The 18,259-nt window shown below is 40.9% G+C and overlaps 1 protein-coding gene across 2 annotated transcripts in view; it reads left to right on the forward strand.

Annotated features, from left to right (window-relative positions):
• The window catches only part of hpgd (15-hydroxyprostaglandin dehydrogenase), a 49,856-nt gene continuing 31,597 nt past the window's right edge, over positions 1-18,259 (forward strand). For both annotated transcript variants that reach the window (XM_080721305.1, XM_080721306.1), the window contains exons 1-2: positions 1-338; positions 6,721-6,829. In XM_080721305.1, the coding sequence (XP_080577431.1) occupies positions 246-338; positions 6,721-6,829 (202 nt within the window). In that variant the 5' untranslated portion in view covers positions 1-245. The remainder of the gene's footprint in view (positions 339-6,720; positions 6,830-18,259) is intronic.

Consider the following 18,259-nt stretch of genomic DNA (forward strand, 5'->3'; position numbering starts at 1 on the left):
AGAAGAGAAACACACAGCTCGCTCGCTCGCTCACACACACACACACACACACACACACACACACACACACACACACACACACACACACACACACACACACACACACACACACACAACGTTTAGACACGTGCTCAAGGAACAACAACAACACAGACAGACAGACAGACACAGATCGCAGAGCACAGGGGTTGACAGTGTGCAGCAGAACACCAGCGGGGCTGGTGGTGGTGGTGTGTGTGACTGCTATGTCTCTCCAGGGGAAGGTGGCTCTGGTGACGGGAGGCAGCCAGGGCATCGGCAGAGCGGTGGTGGAGTCACTGCTGGGGAGCCAAGCCAAGGTTAGTGTCTCTACTCTACATTACAACACCTTTATGAACTGTCTGCTAAACGGGGTTCCTGAAAACAGCCGATCTACAAGCACACAACGTAGATCGGCTGTTTTCACTAGTTTTGTGCGACAGTCTTGTATGATGAAGCAGGGCTTTGCTTTACCAAAAGACGTACACATTTGAAACGTGGACATACGAGGGTTCTGCCCGACAGTGACGATATTTTAGTGATTATGTTGCGAGGAAACGTTGAGATAACAGCCATTTTGGTTAGAACTGACTGAAAATAACTTTGTACTTCAAGTTTAAAATGATACTAAATATTTTGTGTCCAAGTGGCCAAATAAATTCCAAATATTATCAAATTGTCTCGCGGCACCCCTGGACTGCCGTCACGGCACCCCAGGGTGCCCCGTCACCCACTTTGAAAACCCCTGCCCTGTTCTAAACTGTAGGCCTACTGCTGTGGACCTACAGAGCAAGGGCAAGGTGTCTTCCAGTGCTCGACTGTACACGTACTAGATACTATATAGGCTAAAGGACGACTTCACCACTTTTCAACCTATCAATTTCAATTCAGTTCAAGGAGGCTTTATTGGCATGAGAAAACATACCGTCACTGTCGGGCAGAAACCTCGTATCTCCAAGTTTCAAATGTGCACGTCTTTTGGTAAAGCGCAAAACTAGTGAAAACTTTACTGATGAATATGAGAGTATTAGATGTTACACACAACGCCTCTCTGCTGTTTTTACATGATTGTTTAGATGATAAATACAAAATGAACCGTTTTGGACATACAAGGTTTCCACCCGACATCGACGATACGTTTACATTGCCAAAGCAAGTGTTAAAATAAAAACAGTTGAAAATGGGGAACATATGGCATATTGGAGGAGGTATAGCTCTGACCAGAGCTAAGAGGGGGTACAGCATTGTGTTAAACAGAGCTATGTCCCATTGTGTCATTTTATATTAAGGGTATAAAGCTTTTGGAACAAACTAATCGTATAAGAAAACGAAAAACTCAGATTTAAAATGTGTTTTAAGGTAGCAGCTCTGTTTCATACTGTATGTGCATTAGGTCTAGATGTCATATGGTTTGTAGTCCTTAGGGTGCTTCATTACTATAATTGGTCCCAGTGGTGTAAAGTAGATTTACTTAAGTACTGTACTTTGTTTTAGGTATTTGTATTTTACTTGAGTATACTTACTTACTCCACTCCATCTCTTAGTTAAATATTGTACTCCACTACAATTATTTGAGCACTTTAGTAATTACTAGTTACTTTGCAATTATAATCTTATAAAATATGTACATTAACAACTTAAGCCCTATTTATACCTATTTGAAAATAGCCGATCCACAAGCTCATATTGTGTTGCATGGTGACATGTTGTGAGCTTTAGATTTGCTATTTTCAAACATTTTGTACTTTTACTTTTGGTACTTTAAGTACATGGTGCCTATACTTTCGTACTTTTACTCAGGTAGATTTTGAATTCCAGACTATTACTTGTAACAGAGTATCTCTACATTGCAGTATTGATACTTTTACTTAAGTGAAAATGACATTTGTTCTATTGATTACTCACGCCATGGAGGCTTGAGTTCAATAATATTTTTTTCGTTTTTTGTTGCATTCCCAAGACAATAATTTGATTACAATAAATGTACCTCCACAGAGTAACACACTTTGACGTCATTTACACATTGTACCTGGTTCACGTTTTTTTTAAAATTGAACTCCATGTTCTCCATGGCGTGAGTAATCAATAGAAAAAAAGTCTGCAAACTGCCCTGCTGTAGCCTACAGACCAAAGGCAAGGTTTTAGTGTAATACATTAACACCTGTAACTAGGGATGGGACGATACGCGATATTATCGTATATCGTGATACAAAACACTCACGATAATCGTATCGTGGAGATGTAATGTATCGCGATATTGTCCTCCGTCATGCACTGGAATCAGTTCACCTTTTATTTGCCCAGCTGCATATCCGGTACCACTTAAACCCTCTGGAATTGGTAAAAGATACTTATAATATATACGTACTTGATACAGTCTTTTTTCACTCTCTATCAAATGTCTTTGCCAAAAAATAGCCGATCTACAAGCTGACAACACGTCGCGACGCGTTGTGAGCTTGTAGATCTGCTATTTTTTGGCAAATGTTCATCCCAAGGATAATGGATTTTGATTATCGCAATAATATCGTAAATCGCGATTTCTTTTGTCACACTAATCGTGATATGACATTTTCATATCGTCCCATCCCTACCTATAACGGGGACTGCCCCATATAGGTCGAACTCCCGTTGGGTCGACTGAGGCTAGGGTTAGGGTTAGGTTTAGGCATAGTTTTACTGAGGTTCGGCTTAGGGTTAGGTTTAGGTGGTCGGACCATGCACAATGTTTAATGTTGTTTCTAACTGCACTGCTACAGAGCAATGGCAAGGTCTACATTGACTTCATTGCTACAGACAGAGCAAACTCACGGTTGGTGCCAATACAACACATGTTTACTGTCTGCAAACTGTACAGAGCAAATCCAAGGTTAGCTAAGTAACACACAGAAGAGCACACACATTAAAGATAAAAATAAATACAGACACATTTTTGGTGTTACCTTTAGGCTTGTCACAATTATTACATAATCGTCTAATCGCAATTATTTGGCATAATCGCCAAAAATGGCAGATCTATAAGGTCTGTAAACTGCACTGCTGGGGAAGCTTTTGTAGCTACGATACTATAAACACCTTTTCACTGCAAACATGGTTACTGAACAACACAAGTATGGAAGAGCAGAGGAAAGAGGAAATTCCCTCTGACATGCTAGGTTTACCATGTTCTTACACATAAAGGCATGACACTGTTGTTCCTGTTTGCCAGAGGTTGTAGAGCAGTGTTTCTCAACCTTTTTTCTGCATGGGCACACTTTTCATGTCCCAAGAATCCATGGGCACACCAACATAATGCGGGGGTGTAAATATCGTCACTGTCGGGAAGAAACCTTGTATCTCCAATCTCCAAAGTAAAGCCCTGCTTCATCATACAAGGCTGTCGCACAACAGTAGTGAAAACAGCCGATCTACAAGCACACAACGCCTCACACCGTGAGGCGTTGTGTGCTTGTAGATTGGCTGTTTTCACTAGTTTAAATCATTTTTAAAATGATAAATACAATACTGGCTTTCAAGCAGTTTCAAAGGGCACACTTGACCCTTCTCAGGGGCACACCAAAGGTCCCCAGGCACAGTGGTTGAGAAACACTGGTGTAGAGAGTTGTAGGGCGGGTTTGAAAAAGTGATTTATTCAAGGTGCAAAGTTCACGTAATGAGTGACTGTGCAAAGTGTAGCGCTTCACCCTGGCTCACAGGTGAAGGGAATGTCTGCCGAATACTTATTCGAATAGTTGTTAGGGTTTATTACATCAGTGGTTCTCTACCTGTGGGTCAGGAACCCCCAAGGGCGTCCGTCCCCACATGATGTTCTACATAGCCGATCTACAAGCTCACAACGCAACACCTTGCATTGGTGTTGAAGTTCCTGTCGGTTCACCTGTGATTATTTTTGGGGGATCGCAGCCTGAAAAGGTTGAGAACCGCTGCATTATACATCAATTGTGGGAGCGTTTCGGGCAAAAATCGTGCACTTTACGATAAAAGCATGACATTTGGCCAATCCAATTCAAGCATTTGTTTTTCACGAAAAGCATTCCTTTCCGAAAAACGGCCTCCACAAAACTGAAAAGTGAAGACTCTTCACTAAACCATAGTTTTGTGGGGGCCGTTTTTAGCCCAAGGAATGTTTTTTTTTTGCAAAACAAATGCTTGCATTGGATTCAGAATCATGAAGAACCCCTAGTTTGATCCCTCACATGCTACTTAGAGCATATTTATTTTTTGTATTATTTTACTGTAATAATGAGACCCCAACTTTTATTGGCTCCCACAAAGTTTCCCAAGACAAATCCGCGATGGCCCTATAGCCAAAACATTTCCATATGGCATGCTCTAACTGTGTGCCAAATGTCATGCTTTTATCGTAAAGTGCATGATTCCATCAAAATACTGCCCGAAACGCTCCCACTACTGAGTAGAGTGCACATTTCTCCCCATGCACATGAAAACTAACTATGCCATGTGCTGCACATTTTTGTTGTATATATTTTTTTCTTCTTCCTGATATTGTATGCCACATGCTCCTATACATTCATTCCCACCATTATTATCTGACTACACATTGTTTGTCTTTCCATCATTCAGCCAGGTGTTGGTCAATGCAGGTAAACAGATATTGGTTTGTAAGTCCCCAAGTGGGGACATGGGACGTTGAAGCAGGGGTCAAACACTGGCAAATGAACATCTACAGCAGGGGTCAGCAACCTTTTTGAAATTAAGTGCTATGTTTTTATTTTCTTGATAGGCAGTGTGCCATGCATGTCAACATACAATTTAATAATGTATATGTAGAATTCAGACATATTTTGATTGGCAGGACAATGTTATAACGATCATTAGACTATCTCCCTGTAGGGCATTCACGAATAGTGATTTTTAGTATTCGAATTATTCGACCTCAAAGTATTCGAATAGTATTCGACAGGATTGGCCAAATTGTCAAATATTAAGTAAGCAAGAGGCGAACATTGTGAAATTAGCTGATCTACATGCTCATAACGCCTCACGTTGCGAGGCGTTGTGAGCATGTAAATCTGCTATTTTCACAATATTTATATGCGGAACCGAGTCACTTTAAATGTAACACCTACAAATCCAAGTGCTTGTCAGGGTGGGGGTCCCCAGTTCAAATATGTTTATTTTGGGGGTCACGACCTAAAAAAGGTTTGAGAACCCCTGGTATAGAGCATTAACAAATTAATCCACCAGGGGCACTGACAACTCATTCTTATGACTTCCTATCTAGCCAAGCTTTATAAACTTTATATTTTTAAAGAGAAAAAAATATATATGCGAATATTCTGCCTATAATCATATGCCGAAAATACGGTTGAAAGCGGTTCAATGATTTTCTCAGCTAATCTAAAATGACACAGATGCACCAAGTTGGTAAAACATGGTGGACACGTGTCTTTGTTTAGTTGTCTTGTTTAAATGCTATTCTTCGTCTTCCCCTTTGCGTTAAGAGTGGTCTAATCACTTGCCGGCCTCGTGTTTCGTTTTGGTTAGGTTTTGTCATGCTGTGCAGTTAAGGGCTGCTCAGTTTGTTTATGTTGACCTCCTTTGTTTTTGGGGCCCAGATTCATTGGTTGTCACAGAAAAAAGTCATCCTGCAACTGAAAAAATCAAATAAAAAAAAGAAAATTACACAAGTCTCCTGAGTCCTGGTGACTCTCTTGCCAACCAACTCAGTCTCTGACAGTCGCTCTGAAAGCCTAAATTGTTAATCGTAACATCCAGCTACTGTGGTGCTGTTGTGGGTTTGTATGACACTGGCTATAAGATTCATTAGTCTCGGGTTTCAGGAAACTGAAGCCATGAAAATAAATGCAGTAGTATTAGTTGCAACCGTCATTTGTTTCCTTGTCGTTCCTGTTTTCTCACACCTGCAGTTTGCTCAAGGCACAGTGGTAGAATGTCATGATAGCTGGGGAGGAATTTGTCAAAAAATCAGTCTGTGCACTTAGTGAGTCGTTGTTGATTTTATGGTGTTAGGTATGGGTGTTAGGTTTTCAAAAGACATTGCAAACGAGTTGGGCTCGCCCCCAATTAATGTAATGCATGAATAATGGATAGGTCAGTACATGGTTGAAACTCCAAATAATTGATAAAATAGAGTTTTCAATGGATTCTGTTACTATTGGGTTACATTCTAAAAATCTAGGGAAAAAAATCTGGAAAGGCCTAATTTTGAAGATTAAAATGCCTATAAAGTGGGATTTAATATGTAAAGAATCTGAACAGTATGCACTTGGTATGGTGTTAGGTATGGGTATAAGGTTTTTAAAACCATCACAAACAAGTTGGGCTTGCCCCCTGGTGGTTTGTTTGCAATGAATGAAATATTAGATAGGTCAGTACATGGTTGAAACCCCAAATGATTGATCCCGGCAGCCATCGTGGACACCATCTAATTAAGCCTTTCCTTAATTTGCAGTATGTTATTTAGCATACCCAGTAACAGCATCCATTGGCAATCTCTTTTATCAATTATTTGGGGTTTCACCCATATACTGACCCATCTAATATTTTATCCATTGCAAACCGACCACTAGGGGGCGAGCCTAACTCGTTTGCGATGGTTTTTGAAAATCGTATTCCCATGCCTAACACCATCCCAAGCTCACAACGCGTCACGCGTCAACCCTTTTAGAAATGTTAGCCTCTGCCTCTCTAACATTCTCTGCACGTCCCTGCGTGTAGGTGTGTGTGGTGGACCTGAACCCATGTGCGTCGGGCCTAGACAGTGCTTTTGGAGAGGGGAGCTGCTGCTTCATCCAGTGTGACATCACAGACGAGCAGAAACTCACAGGTATTCTATTCCCTAGCTCCTTTCGGAAGCTCCGAGATGAGGTTCCTCACTCAAGCCATCCACAATCTTGCGGCTGGGGGGACACTGGGGGGTTCTGGGGCTGTTAATTGTGGAATAACGTCTGGCTTAGCAGTCATTATCGAGAAAAAAATAATAATACTGACAAGACATACATAACATACCTTTCTAGTCTTTGAATGGCTTCACTTTGGTCCCGCTGGCCTGCATAGCAGGCAGGCAGCACCTCAGCACCATCCAGGCAGAGCGTGTTTGGTAACACAGTTAAAGCCTCCAATCTATGGAACGGTAAGACAGTCCTCCAACTATCTGACCTTCAAGTTTAACTTTAAGAGGTGGCTTAAATCAAATCAAATTTGTAATGATGAGTAATTATCTGCTCCATCTGTCACTGGAGTTACTCATAATTGGCTAGTATTAGTCCCCTTTACTATTTACTAGTCATTGACATTTTTTTCATTTTCATTTTCTCATTTCATTTGAAAGCTGGGAATCATAGCTACAAAATGATATATTGGTTGTGAAGATTGACCCAACAGTTCTGTAGATATGGCTTATAGAGTTATGCCATGCAGAAATACTAGATCTGAGAAATTCAGCCTTTTAGATGAAATGTAACCTGCAAAATGTGAGATTTCTCTTCACATTAATTTAAAAAAGTCTTATTTACATGCAGAGTTAAGCTCTGGCATTTAAGTGAAATGTTGCCTGATATTTATTAAATGCTTTTGTGGCTTTATCACATTTTAGGGGGGGAAAAAAAAGTAATTTCAGGGCTGGTCTAAAGCTGTGCTTTCCAAAATGACTGCCCCTCTGCTATGCTGGGTCACATTTACTATTACTATTTTACTATTATCTGCTTCAACCGTAAGAGGTGGCTTAAAGCAAGTTAAACCTACATTCATGGGTAACTATCTGCTCCATCTGTCACTGGAGTCACTCAACTTGCTATAATTATGTCCCCTTAATGTTTTACTGTACTGTTTTGTACTGTACTGTATTGCATGTTTTGTATGGATAGCCATACCTTCACTTTTGTACAGCCTGCCAAGGGACTACAGATGAAAATTAGCTCATGGCTAAATCTGGCTCATTTACATTGATGTGATAACTGACATGTTGATTAATGTGCTTTGTCCCTGACAAATAAATAAATAAAATACAAAATAAAATCAGTTGGAACTTTCCACCCGAGGTGACGGAACACTGTGCTTTCACCCCCGTTCCACCCGTTTGCTCTGGTTGATGGAACATCACGTCTTTGCATTGACTCAGTGGCGTCAGTTCAGCAAAAGCTAAGATATGGCAACATGACTGGTGTCATGCACACGCATGACACACTGTCATGTTGCCATACCTTAGCAACAGGCATGATGATTGATTACTATCAGTGGATTAGGGATGGGACGATATGAAAATGTTATATCACGATTATTGTGACAAAAGAAATTGCGATTTACGATATTATCACGATAATCAAAATCCATTATCCTGGGGCGGAACATTTGCCAAAAAATAGCAGGTCAACAAGTGAGCTTGTAGATTGGCTATTTTTTGGCAAAGACATTTGATAGAGAGTAAAAAAAGACTGTATCAAGTATGTATATTATAAGTACCGTTTACCAATTATAGAGGGTTTATGTGTTAATGGTATATGCAGCTCGGCAAAAAAAGGTGAATTGAACCCAGTGCATGACGGAGGACGATATCACAATAAATGAAATCTCCACGATACCATTATCGGGAGTGTTTTTTATCACGATAAACGATAATATCATTTATCGTCCCATCCCTACAGTGGATAGTATTATTTTACCACATTTTTATCATGTCCACTTATTGCTGACGGAGGTGTTGTGGGAGGGAGGGAGGAGTACAGTTTGCTGTAAAAGCCCTATCGCAACATGCTTGATGTTGTCTACTAGGCACATGCGGTTTAGGGAGAGGTTGTCCTGCAACGTCATAGCTTCAGGAAGTATGCGTATTCGGCTGTACATACGGAGATGCGATGACGCCGTCTACAGATCGATTCACTCTGGGTCGCGGAGCCGGTTTCAAAGATGTGCGTCTCCTGGCACCCAAGACGCCGTCTCCGTGTGGCAGAAAGGTCTAAAACAGGGGTCTTCAACGTTTTCAGGCCAAGGACCCCTTAGTTGAGAGAGAGATGAAGCAGGGACCCCCACAACCTGTACATAGATTCCATATAGTTTCATTGTTTGACAGCACAATCATCAGTGTATTTTGGATTCATGTCAATTTGTTAACCACTTGAACCGTCAATACTTCATAAACTTGACCTTTCTCTCTGTACTTAGTCTGCTCTTTTTCCCCCTCTACACCAAAGCTCTTTGCCGAAAATAGCCGATCTACAAGCGAGGCGTTGTGAGCTTCTGCTATTTTTGGCTAAAGTTCTCAGAATATGGACACTAGGGTTCAAGTAGGTAATATAAAAAAAGGAGAAAAAAACATTCTATCACTCAAAGATTTGGAGGACCCCCTGTTGTAACTCTGAGGACCCCCTAGGGGTCCCGGACCCCCTGTTGAAGAGCCCTGGTCTAAAAGATAAAGAACTAGTGCGGAATCACCCTAATTCGTTAGTTTCCACGGTTTAGGGTGTGTATTCATCATTTTAAAAATGATTTAAACTAGTGAAAACAGCCGATCTACAAGCCTCGTGTAGTCGCTCTGATCCAACAAGTACTTCATCTCTGGGTTGGGAACTCACCTTCAGATTGAAACAGGGATAGATTGGCAGTTAGCTGCTGGGCTTACAGTAAACCAGTTAGCCTGCATTCATCTGCTGTCACTGCAACACAGTTTCACTCAGGGACGTGCTGGCCATTGGGAAAAGCGGGACAGCTCCCGAACGGCCGGTTCATTCCCGTCCGGTCCAGGCCGGCCATTAGGAAAAAATGTTTAAATAAAATGTCGGCCTTCGTTCCATTTTGGGGGCTGTGCGGCCAACAAAGTAAATCGTCACTGTCGGGCAGAAACCTTGTATCTCCAAGTTTCAAATTTATATAGGCCGTTGCACAAAAGTAGTGAAAACAGCAGATCTACAAGCACACAACGCCTCGCACCGATCGGCTGTTTTCACTAGTTTAAATCATTTTTAAAATGATAAATACAAAACAAACGGTTTTGGACATATAAGGTTTCCACCCGACAACGACAAAATATAACAGTGGCCCAGCACGTCCCTGGTTTCACTCATATTGAAACTGTAAGCTCATAACACTTGTTTCCAGTGTTTGTAAAGTAACTAAGTACATGCACTTAGTGGAGTAATTGTCCATACTTCTACATCTACTCCACTACATCTCAGAGGCAAATAGTGTACCTTTACTCTTTGAAAACTACTAGCTACTTTGCAAAACATACATTAACCACTTCAGCAATGGCTATTTGACAATAGACGATCTACAAACTCACCCGATGCCACTTTCTGAGCTTGTAGATCGGCTATTATCAAAAGATAAGTTGTATTTCTATTTGGAAACATGTGAAATGGGACATTGTGCATAATGAGTACTTTTACTTTTAGCACTTAAGTATATGTTTGACGCCATTAAAGGGCCCAGTCCCACCGCACTGTTATTCTGCCTACTGTATGAGGGTGGATTATGCCTTAAATGCATTTCAATGGTTATGGAACAATGTTGTTTTTGACAGCAAATTTTGATTTAGTTTTAGTCAAGGTCTTTTGAATAAAATGTCATTTAATTTTAGTCATAATTGTGTCACCTGAAAAGTTTCAGTTTTTATTTAATAGTCGACTAAATATCATATGTTTTTAGGTGACTATATCTACAGTTGATTTAGTCAACTAAAATGGATTTTGGCAGGCCCTGATGGCATCGCAATGACTGATTTTACACTTGGTTGCATGCTGAAAATAGCAGATCTACAAGCTCAAAACGTGTCGCGCTGAGACGTGTTGTGAGCTTGTAGATCTGCTATTTTCAGCACGCAACACCTGAGAGCAACCAAACATAAAATGACTCTCATCTCCACTAGTCCCTCCGTTTGAGTCTAGTTTTTATTTTGTTGACGAAATTGTCAATATATTTAGTCTCAGTTTTAGTCACCACAGCGTAGTTTTTATTTAGTTTTAGTCGGTGAAAAAAACGCAGTCGACAATAGTTTTAGTTGACGAAATCAACACTGGTGTGGAGCACAAATCCGCAAATGGCAGCAAACCAGATAGATTCCATCGAAATGCATTGGCAGAATCCACCCTCATAACGTCATTGTCGGGTGGAAACCTTGTATGTCCAAAACCGTTGGTTTTGCATTTATCATTTTAAAAATGAATTAAACTATAGCGAAAACAGCCGATCGGCTGTTTTCACTACTTTTGTGCGACGGCCTTGAATGATGAAGCAGTGCTTTACTTTGCGAAAGAACGTACACATTTGAAACTTGGAGATACAAGGTTTCCGCCCGACAGTGACGATAAACTAGCTAGGATAAAAGCTGAACACCAGTAGAACTTCTTCCATCACTGCTTGTTTCCTTTAAGCTGCTAATGTAGCCACGTTGGCTCTGCATGTCATAATGAAACCTGTCTATTATCTCTAAATCAAATCCACACAGACCACACATCACCTCTGCTGTGTTTACTTACAATACCTCACCTTTACCTGAGGGCAGCCTCAGGTAAACGACGTGAGTGTGTGCGCATGTGTGTGCGCACGTGCCTGGGTGTGTTTGGGTGTGTGTGGGTGCGTGCGTGCGCGCGCGCGTGTGTGTGTGTGTTTGTGTTCTTACATTTGTGACCTACTGAGGACCAGATGTCCTAACAAGTATAGTAGAATTAGAAAAAATAGGCAATGTGAGGACCGATAGCAGGTCCTAATAAGGATTAGGGTTAGGTTTAGGTTTAGGTTTAGGTTTAGGGTTAGGATTTATAATGGACTGGTTGTATTTCATGCGACAGAGGACTGTTCATTTGCTCTGGCCTATGAGGGGTTTCTGTCATCCGACATCACTGCTTCAAACTAGACCCATAATATTGTTATTACTAATAATAGTCATGCTAATAATGATGATAATAATACTAATGGTAATACTAATAATAATAATAGAAGAATAAATCCTAAAGTCCCACTGATGAGTATGAGTGGTGATTCTGTGTGACTACACCTGAACCTAAGAGACTGTGCAAGGCAGGGACGTCAAACCCCCTGAGTCCACTTAACACTAGACCGCATACCCAGCAGTCATCGGGTTAGGGTTAGGGTTAGGGTTAGAGTTAGGGGTCTTGCATAAAAATTAATGGAAGTCTATGTAATGTCCTAAGTAGGTCACAAATGTAAGAATGTGTGTGTGTGTGTGTGTGTGTGTGTGTGTGTGTGTGTGTGTGTGTGTGTGTGTGTGTGTGTGTGTGTGTGTGTGTGTGTGCGCGTGTGCGTGTACGTGTACGTGTACGTGTGTGTTAGGGATGGGACGATATGAAAATGTCACATCACGATTATTGTGACGAAAGAAATCGCGATTTATGATATTATCGTGGTAATCAAAATCCACTATCCTTGGTCCGAATAGCCGATCTACAAGCTCACAACACGTCGCGACGCGACGCGTTGTGAGCTTATAAAAGGTGAATTGAATTGAATAAAAGGTGAATTGATCCCAGTGCATGACGGAGGACGATATGACGCTAAATGTAATCTCCACGATACGATTATCTTTTTTTTTTTCAAGATTATCAAGAGTGTTTTAATCATGATAAACCATAATATCGTCCCAACCCTAGTGTGTGAGTGTGCGTGCGTGCATGCGTGCGTGTGTGCGTGCGTGAACGTGTGTGTGTGTGTGTGTGTGTGTGTTTGTGTGCGAGTGCATGCATGCGTGCCTGTGTGTGTGTGTGTGTGTGTGTGTGTGCATGTGTGCGTGCGTGCGTGCACGCGCGTGCGTGTGTCTGTCTCAAAGTGTCATTGTCCCACTATGAAGGCCTGAAGGCGACGGGCGGTGGAATGCTATCAGGTGTTCCTGCTAAGCACACACCTGTACACAGTTAACCCACTGAGACCTGATGCCTGGAAAAGGAGAGGACGGGCGTAAAAAACAAGTTACTTTATTGCATTGCAAACAAGTTAAAAGCCAACCTGTTTCGACCACGACCTGAGGCCCATTCTACAACATGTCTTCTAAAGCAGTGGTTCTCAACCTGTGGGTCGGGGTCCCCACTCCCCACATTATTAGTTCTCTCACTCAACAGTAAACAAGCCAACATACAGTTTGAGTGTATAGAGGGTATCTGCACATTTCTAAAGTGACAATTTAAGGACTTTTAACCAGTAAGACTCCCTAATCGGGAGATAAGCGACCGTTGGTCGCTTATCTCCACAAATAGGCCAAAAAAATTTGTTTTACCAATTATCAAGACATACGGGCAGTTGACAGTTTGCCATAGTTACTCATTGAAGTTGAATCTCCATATATGGAGATAACCTACGCATCACACTAAGTCTGACCTCACCAGCCCATATTTGGGCATGAGCAACTTATGTCTCCATATATGGAGATATGATGACATCACAGTCCTCAGCCGATGATGTGGCGTGATGTCATACAATACACAAACGAGCCCTACAGTATAAAGGGGCAATTCTTGCCAGGTAAGAAGCATTTCTTCGACTCAGACCTTATCGCCAGGGTTGGCTTATAGCAGCTGTCGGTAGGACCATATATGGATTCTGTTAGTGTGGATCTCCTAACAGGGCATCATCTGGGATACAATCCCTTTTATGCCCATATATGGAGATCCCTAACAGAATCCCTTTCATGCCCATATATGGAGATCCCTAACAGAATCCCTTTTATGCCCATATATGGAGATCCCTAACAGCATCCCTTTTATGCCCATATATGGAGATCACTAACAGCTAACAGAATCCCTTTTATGCCCAATATGGAGATCCCTAACAGAATCCCTTTTATGCCCATATATGGAGATCCCTAACAGAATCCCTTTTATGCCCATATATGGAGATTCCTAACAGAATCCCTTTTATGCCCATATATGGAGATCCCTAACAGAATCCCTTTTATGCCCATATATGGAGATCCCTAACAGAATCCCTTTTATGCCCATATATGGAGATCCCTAACAGAATCCCTTGTATACCCATATATGGAGATCCCTAACAGAATCCCTTTTATGCCCATATATGGAGATCCCTAACAGAATCCCTTTTATGCCCATATATTATGGAGAAATCCCTGCTCTGAGTATCTGACATCAGTGTGATGTCACCTGTTTATGCCCATATATGGAGATCCCTGCTCTGCGTATCTGGTTGCTATGGTAAACAGTTGGTTGCTAGGGTAAAAAAACATGGTTGCTATGGTAAACAGTTGGTTGCTAGGGTAAACAGTTGGTTGCTAGGGTAAAACCATGGTTGCTAAGGTGGTTGCTAACGTACACTAACAAACCAGCAACAACAGACTGTTGCCACAGCAACGTACACAAAGGTTTGTGTACACATGTGGTGTGATGTCATACTGATGCGGAGATATGAGCAGGGCAAAGGTGTGACGTGTGACGTGTGACCGACCGACGGACGGCCGGTGGAGGTTTTCATAGTAAACTGCTCCCTGACGGTCGCAATAACTCTAAAATGACAAATTAAACATTGGGCCAAATTGTCCAATATTAGAGGAAGGAATAGCCGATCTACATGCTCACAACACCTCGCATCGCGAGGCGTTGTGAGCATGTAGATCTGCTATTTTCACAATAGAATTCACAACTTCGACTTTCTCTGGTGGGAGTTGACTTGTGTAATGAAGTCGACGGAGTCGACTTGTCGACTTTTTCGTTAATGCCCTAGGACCCACATCATGATACTGATACATGGTTCAAGCCAACCTCTCCATCTCAAAATATTTTGTTCCAGCCACAGCCATAGTATGAAGGTGTAGAAAAAGGCAACACACTCGTAGCTACGATGCCGAATTTATTTACAGAGGAGAAACCCAACGTTTCGACCTGGTAAAGTCTTCTCCAGGGGAACAATGTTCCTGCCAGATTAAAACTAAATATAACGACAACAAAGATTTGTGCCAATTTTCAAGATTTCTTCAAAAATAGCAGATCTACCAAGATCATAGCTACAAGCTTGTATACAGTATCTGCTATTTTATAATAGACAAAGTATAACATAATGGATAACGTGTAGCTTTGTAGCTATATTTTTGTCATTGCCTTATTTATCCCTTATCGCTAAACTTTTTTGCCCTTTTTACTATTTTGAAAAACGTTTTTAAATACTTCAAATAGTAAATCTACATCAACACATTGTGAGCACGTATTGTAGATGAGATGTTTGAAATATTATAAAAGTTTTTTTTTCTTCAAAATAGTAAAAAAAAGGCGAAGGACTTTAGGGATAAGGGATGAGGCATGGACGAAAATAGAGCCCTTAAAAAATCTAGAATGACAGACACTTTCCTGGTTTTAATGGGTTAAATTTAACCTCACAACAACACTAACACTGTGTGTGTGTGTGTGTGTGTGTGTGTGCGTGCCTGCGTGCGTGCGTGCGTGCGTGCGTGCGTGCGTGCGTGTGCCCGTGTGCGGCGTGTGTGCCCGTGTGCGGCGCCTGTGCAGGCATGCATGCGTCAGTGCGTATGCGTGTTATGTGGTGGACAGGTTGGGACACATAGCTGGTTTTACAACCTGCGGTTTCTGTCATCAAGTCATTCATGGAAAGCCCAGCCTGTCTGTCTGCACTGTTAAGATAAACAAGCAGTGTGCTTCGGCAGAGGCGGTTTATACACTTACGCAAGGACCAGTGGTATTCAAGTATTGCAGGGGTCTTCAACAGGGGGTCCGGGACCCCTAGGGGGTCCTCAGAGTTACTTCAGGGGGTCCTCCAAATCTTTGAGTGATAGAAAGTTTTTTTCTCCTTTTTTTATATTAACCACTTGAATCCTAGTGTCTATATATATTTTGAGAACTTTAGCCGAAAATAGCAGATCTACAAGCTCACAACGCCTCGTGCTGCACGCTGCGAGGCGTTGTGAGCTTGTAGATCGGCTATTTTCGGCAAAGAGCTTTGGTGAGGGGAAAAAGAGCAGACTAAGTACAGAGTGAAAGGTCAAGTTTATTAAGCATTGACGGTTCATGTGGTTAAATGAACCGTTCATGTGGTTAAATGAGCCCTAGAAAACACAAATTGACAGGAATCCAAAATACACTGATGATTGTGCTTTCAAACGATGAAAATATATGGAATCTACAAACAGATTGTGGGGGACCCTGCTTCATCTATCTCTCAGCAAGGGGGTCCTCGGCCTGAAAACGTTGAAGACCCCTGAAGTACTCTACTTAACCCACCAAGCCCGGGAACGTGCCTTTGACGTTTATATTTTAACCACCATTATTTTATATTTCAACTATTAAAGACATAGCAGATATACAGGCTCACAGCTTGTAGATCTGCTATTTTTTTAAACATTGTGACAATTTGAGCAAGTCTGAATATATCGACTCGATTCTCAAGGTCTCCTAAATCCTAACAAGTTTCTGAAAAAAAAAGAAGAAATACTACGTTTTCTATGTCAGTGGTGCTCAAAAAGGACCCCCAAAATGATATTTATTTGGCCACAGACCCCCATCTCAAAATATGTTGTTCCAGGGACCCCCAGAGGCAAATAATTGAGTTACAAATGTTTGATTTTAAAATACATACATTCAAAGATTTGCACAAATTCATCACTTTTCAAAAATAGCAGATCTACAAGCTCGCAGCGCGGCACTCGTTAGCTTGTATATCTGGTATTTTTCAATAGTTAAAGTATACAATAATGGTTAAAGTGGTTAAATTGTTCCATGTCTCAAAGGGTTAAGTTAGTATGTTTACTTTACTGGAGTAGCAAAACAATTCTGCACTAGAAAACTTTAGTTACTGTACTAGTTACTTTGTAGAATTGGATTAGTAGTAACCACTTCAGCCATACATTTCGGCCATTTGAAAAAAAGCTGATCTACAAGCGACATATAGTGAGCTTGTAAATCTGCTATTTTCAAACTTGTGAAATGGGATATTCTGCATAAAGAATACATTGTACTTTTGTACTTTAAGTAGGCCTATATTTTCATATACATTTTGAACTTTTACTCAATTACATTTTGAATTCCAGACTTTTACTTAACAGAGTATTTTTACACACTTGTGAATACTTTTCCCACCACCGGACACACTTTCTGCAAGATTTCAAATGTACCTGTAAAGAAGTACTAATTTTTCTACTTGAGTAAAAGTATCAATACCACCATGTAGAAATACTCAAGTTTACAAGTAAAGTCCGGTATTCGAAATCGACTTGAGTAAAAGTACAAACTTATGGGCATCAAAATATATTTAACAGTATAGGCTACCAAAAGTAAAAGTGCTCATTATGCAGACTGCCCCAGTTCTCAAGATTCCTAATGTACCTGTATAACATCTTATGAAAAAAGCAGATCCATAAGGCCACAAGGCATCGCAAAGCGACATGTTGTGAGCTTGTAGATCGGATATTTTCAAATAGACAAAGTTTATCATAGGGCTGAATTTGTCAGTGTATGTTTTGTAACAATGATCTAATACTACAAAATATATTGTGGTGTAAAGTAACTAAGTACATTTACTTAAGTACTGTACTTAAGTACTGCTTTGAGGTACTTTTACTTTACTGGAGTATTTCCAATTTTTAAAACTTTTACTTCTACTCCACTACATCTCAGAGGCAAATATTGTACTTTTACTCCACTACATTTATTTGGAAACTTTAGTTACTGTTACCTTGCAGATATAAATGATTATATTATAAAACATACATTAAACCACTTTAGCCCTATTTTATACCTAGGCTGATTGAAAATAGCCGATCTACAAGCTCACAACGTGTCGCACAAACATTTTGTACTTTTGATTTTGGTACTTTAAGTACAATTTCATGCAGATACTTTCATACTTTTACTCAAATACATTTTGCATTCCGGACCTTTACTTGTAAGGGTGCCTTCACACCAAAATACCTTTGAGAGTGGAATCTGCGTTCCACCAATGCATTTCAATGATAAGGGAGCGTTTTTTGCAGAAATCCTCTGCTGGCATGAAACCGCTTCACTCTCATTGAAATGCATTAGCGGAACGCGGATTCCACTCTCATAGGTATTTTGGTGTGAGGGCACCCTTAAAGTATTTCTTTTTTGCGGTATTGATACTTTTACTTAAGTAAAATATGTGAGTACTTTTTCCACGTCAGGATGTGCTGGAGTAGAAGTAAAGGTATTGACAATAGGAAATACTCTGGTACTTAAGCACAGCTCTGCGCAGCTGCGGCGGCAGCAGTGAGATCAACAAGTAGAAGCCACAAACTGCAAACAACCACCTACGGAAAAAAAAAAAAAAAAAA

The sequence above is a fragment of the Nannobrachium achirus genome (genome assembly GCF_963921795.1).
Source record: "Nannobrachium achirus genome assembly, chromosome: 3".
Classification (NCBI taxonomy): domain Eukaryota; kingdom Metazoa; phylum Chordata; class Actinopteri; order Myctophiformes; family Myctophidae; genus Nannobrachium; species Nannobrachium achirus.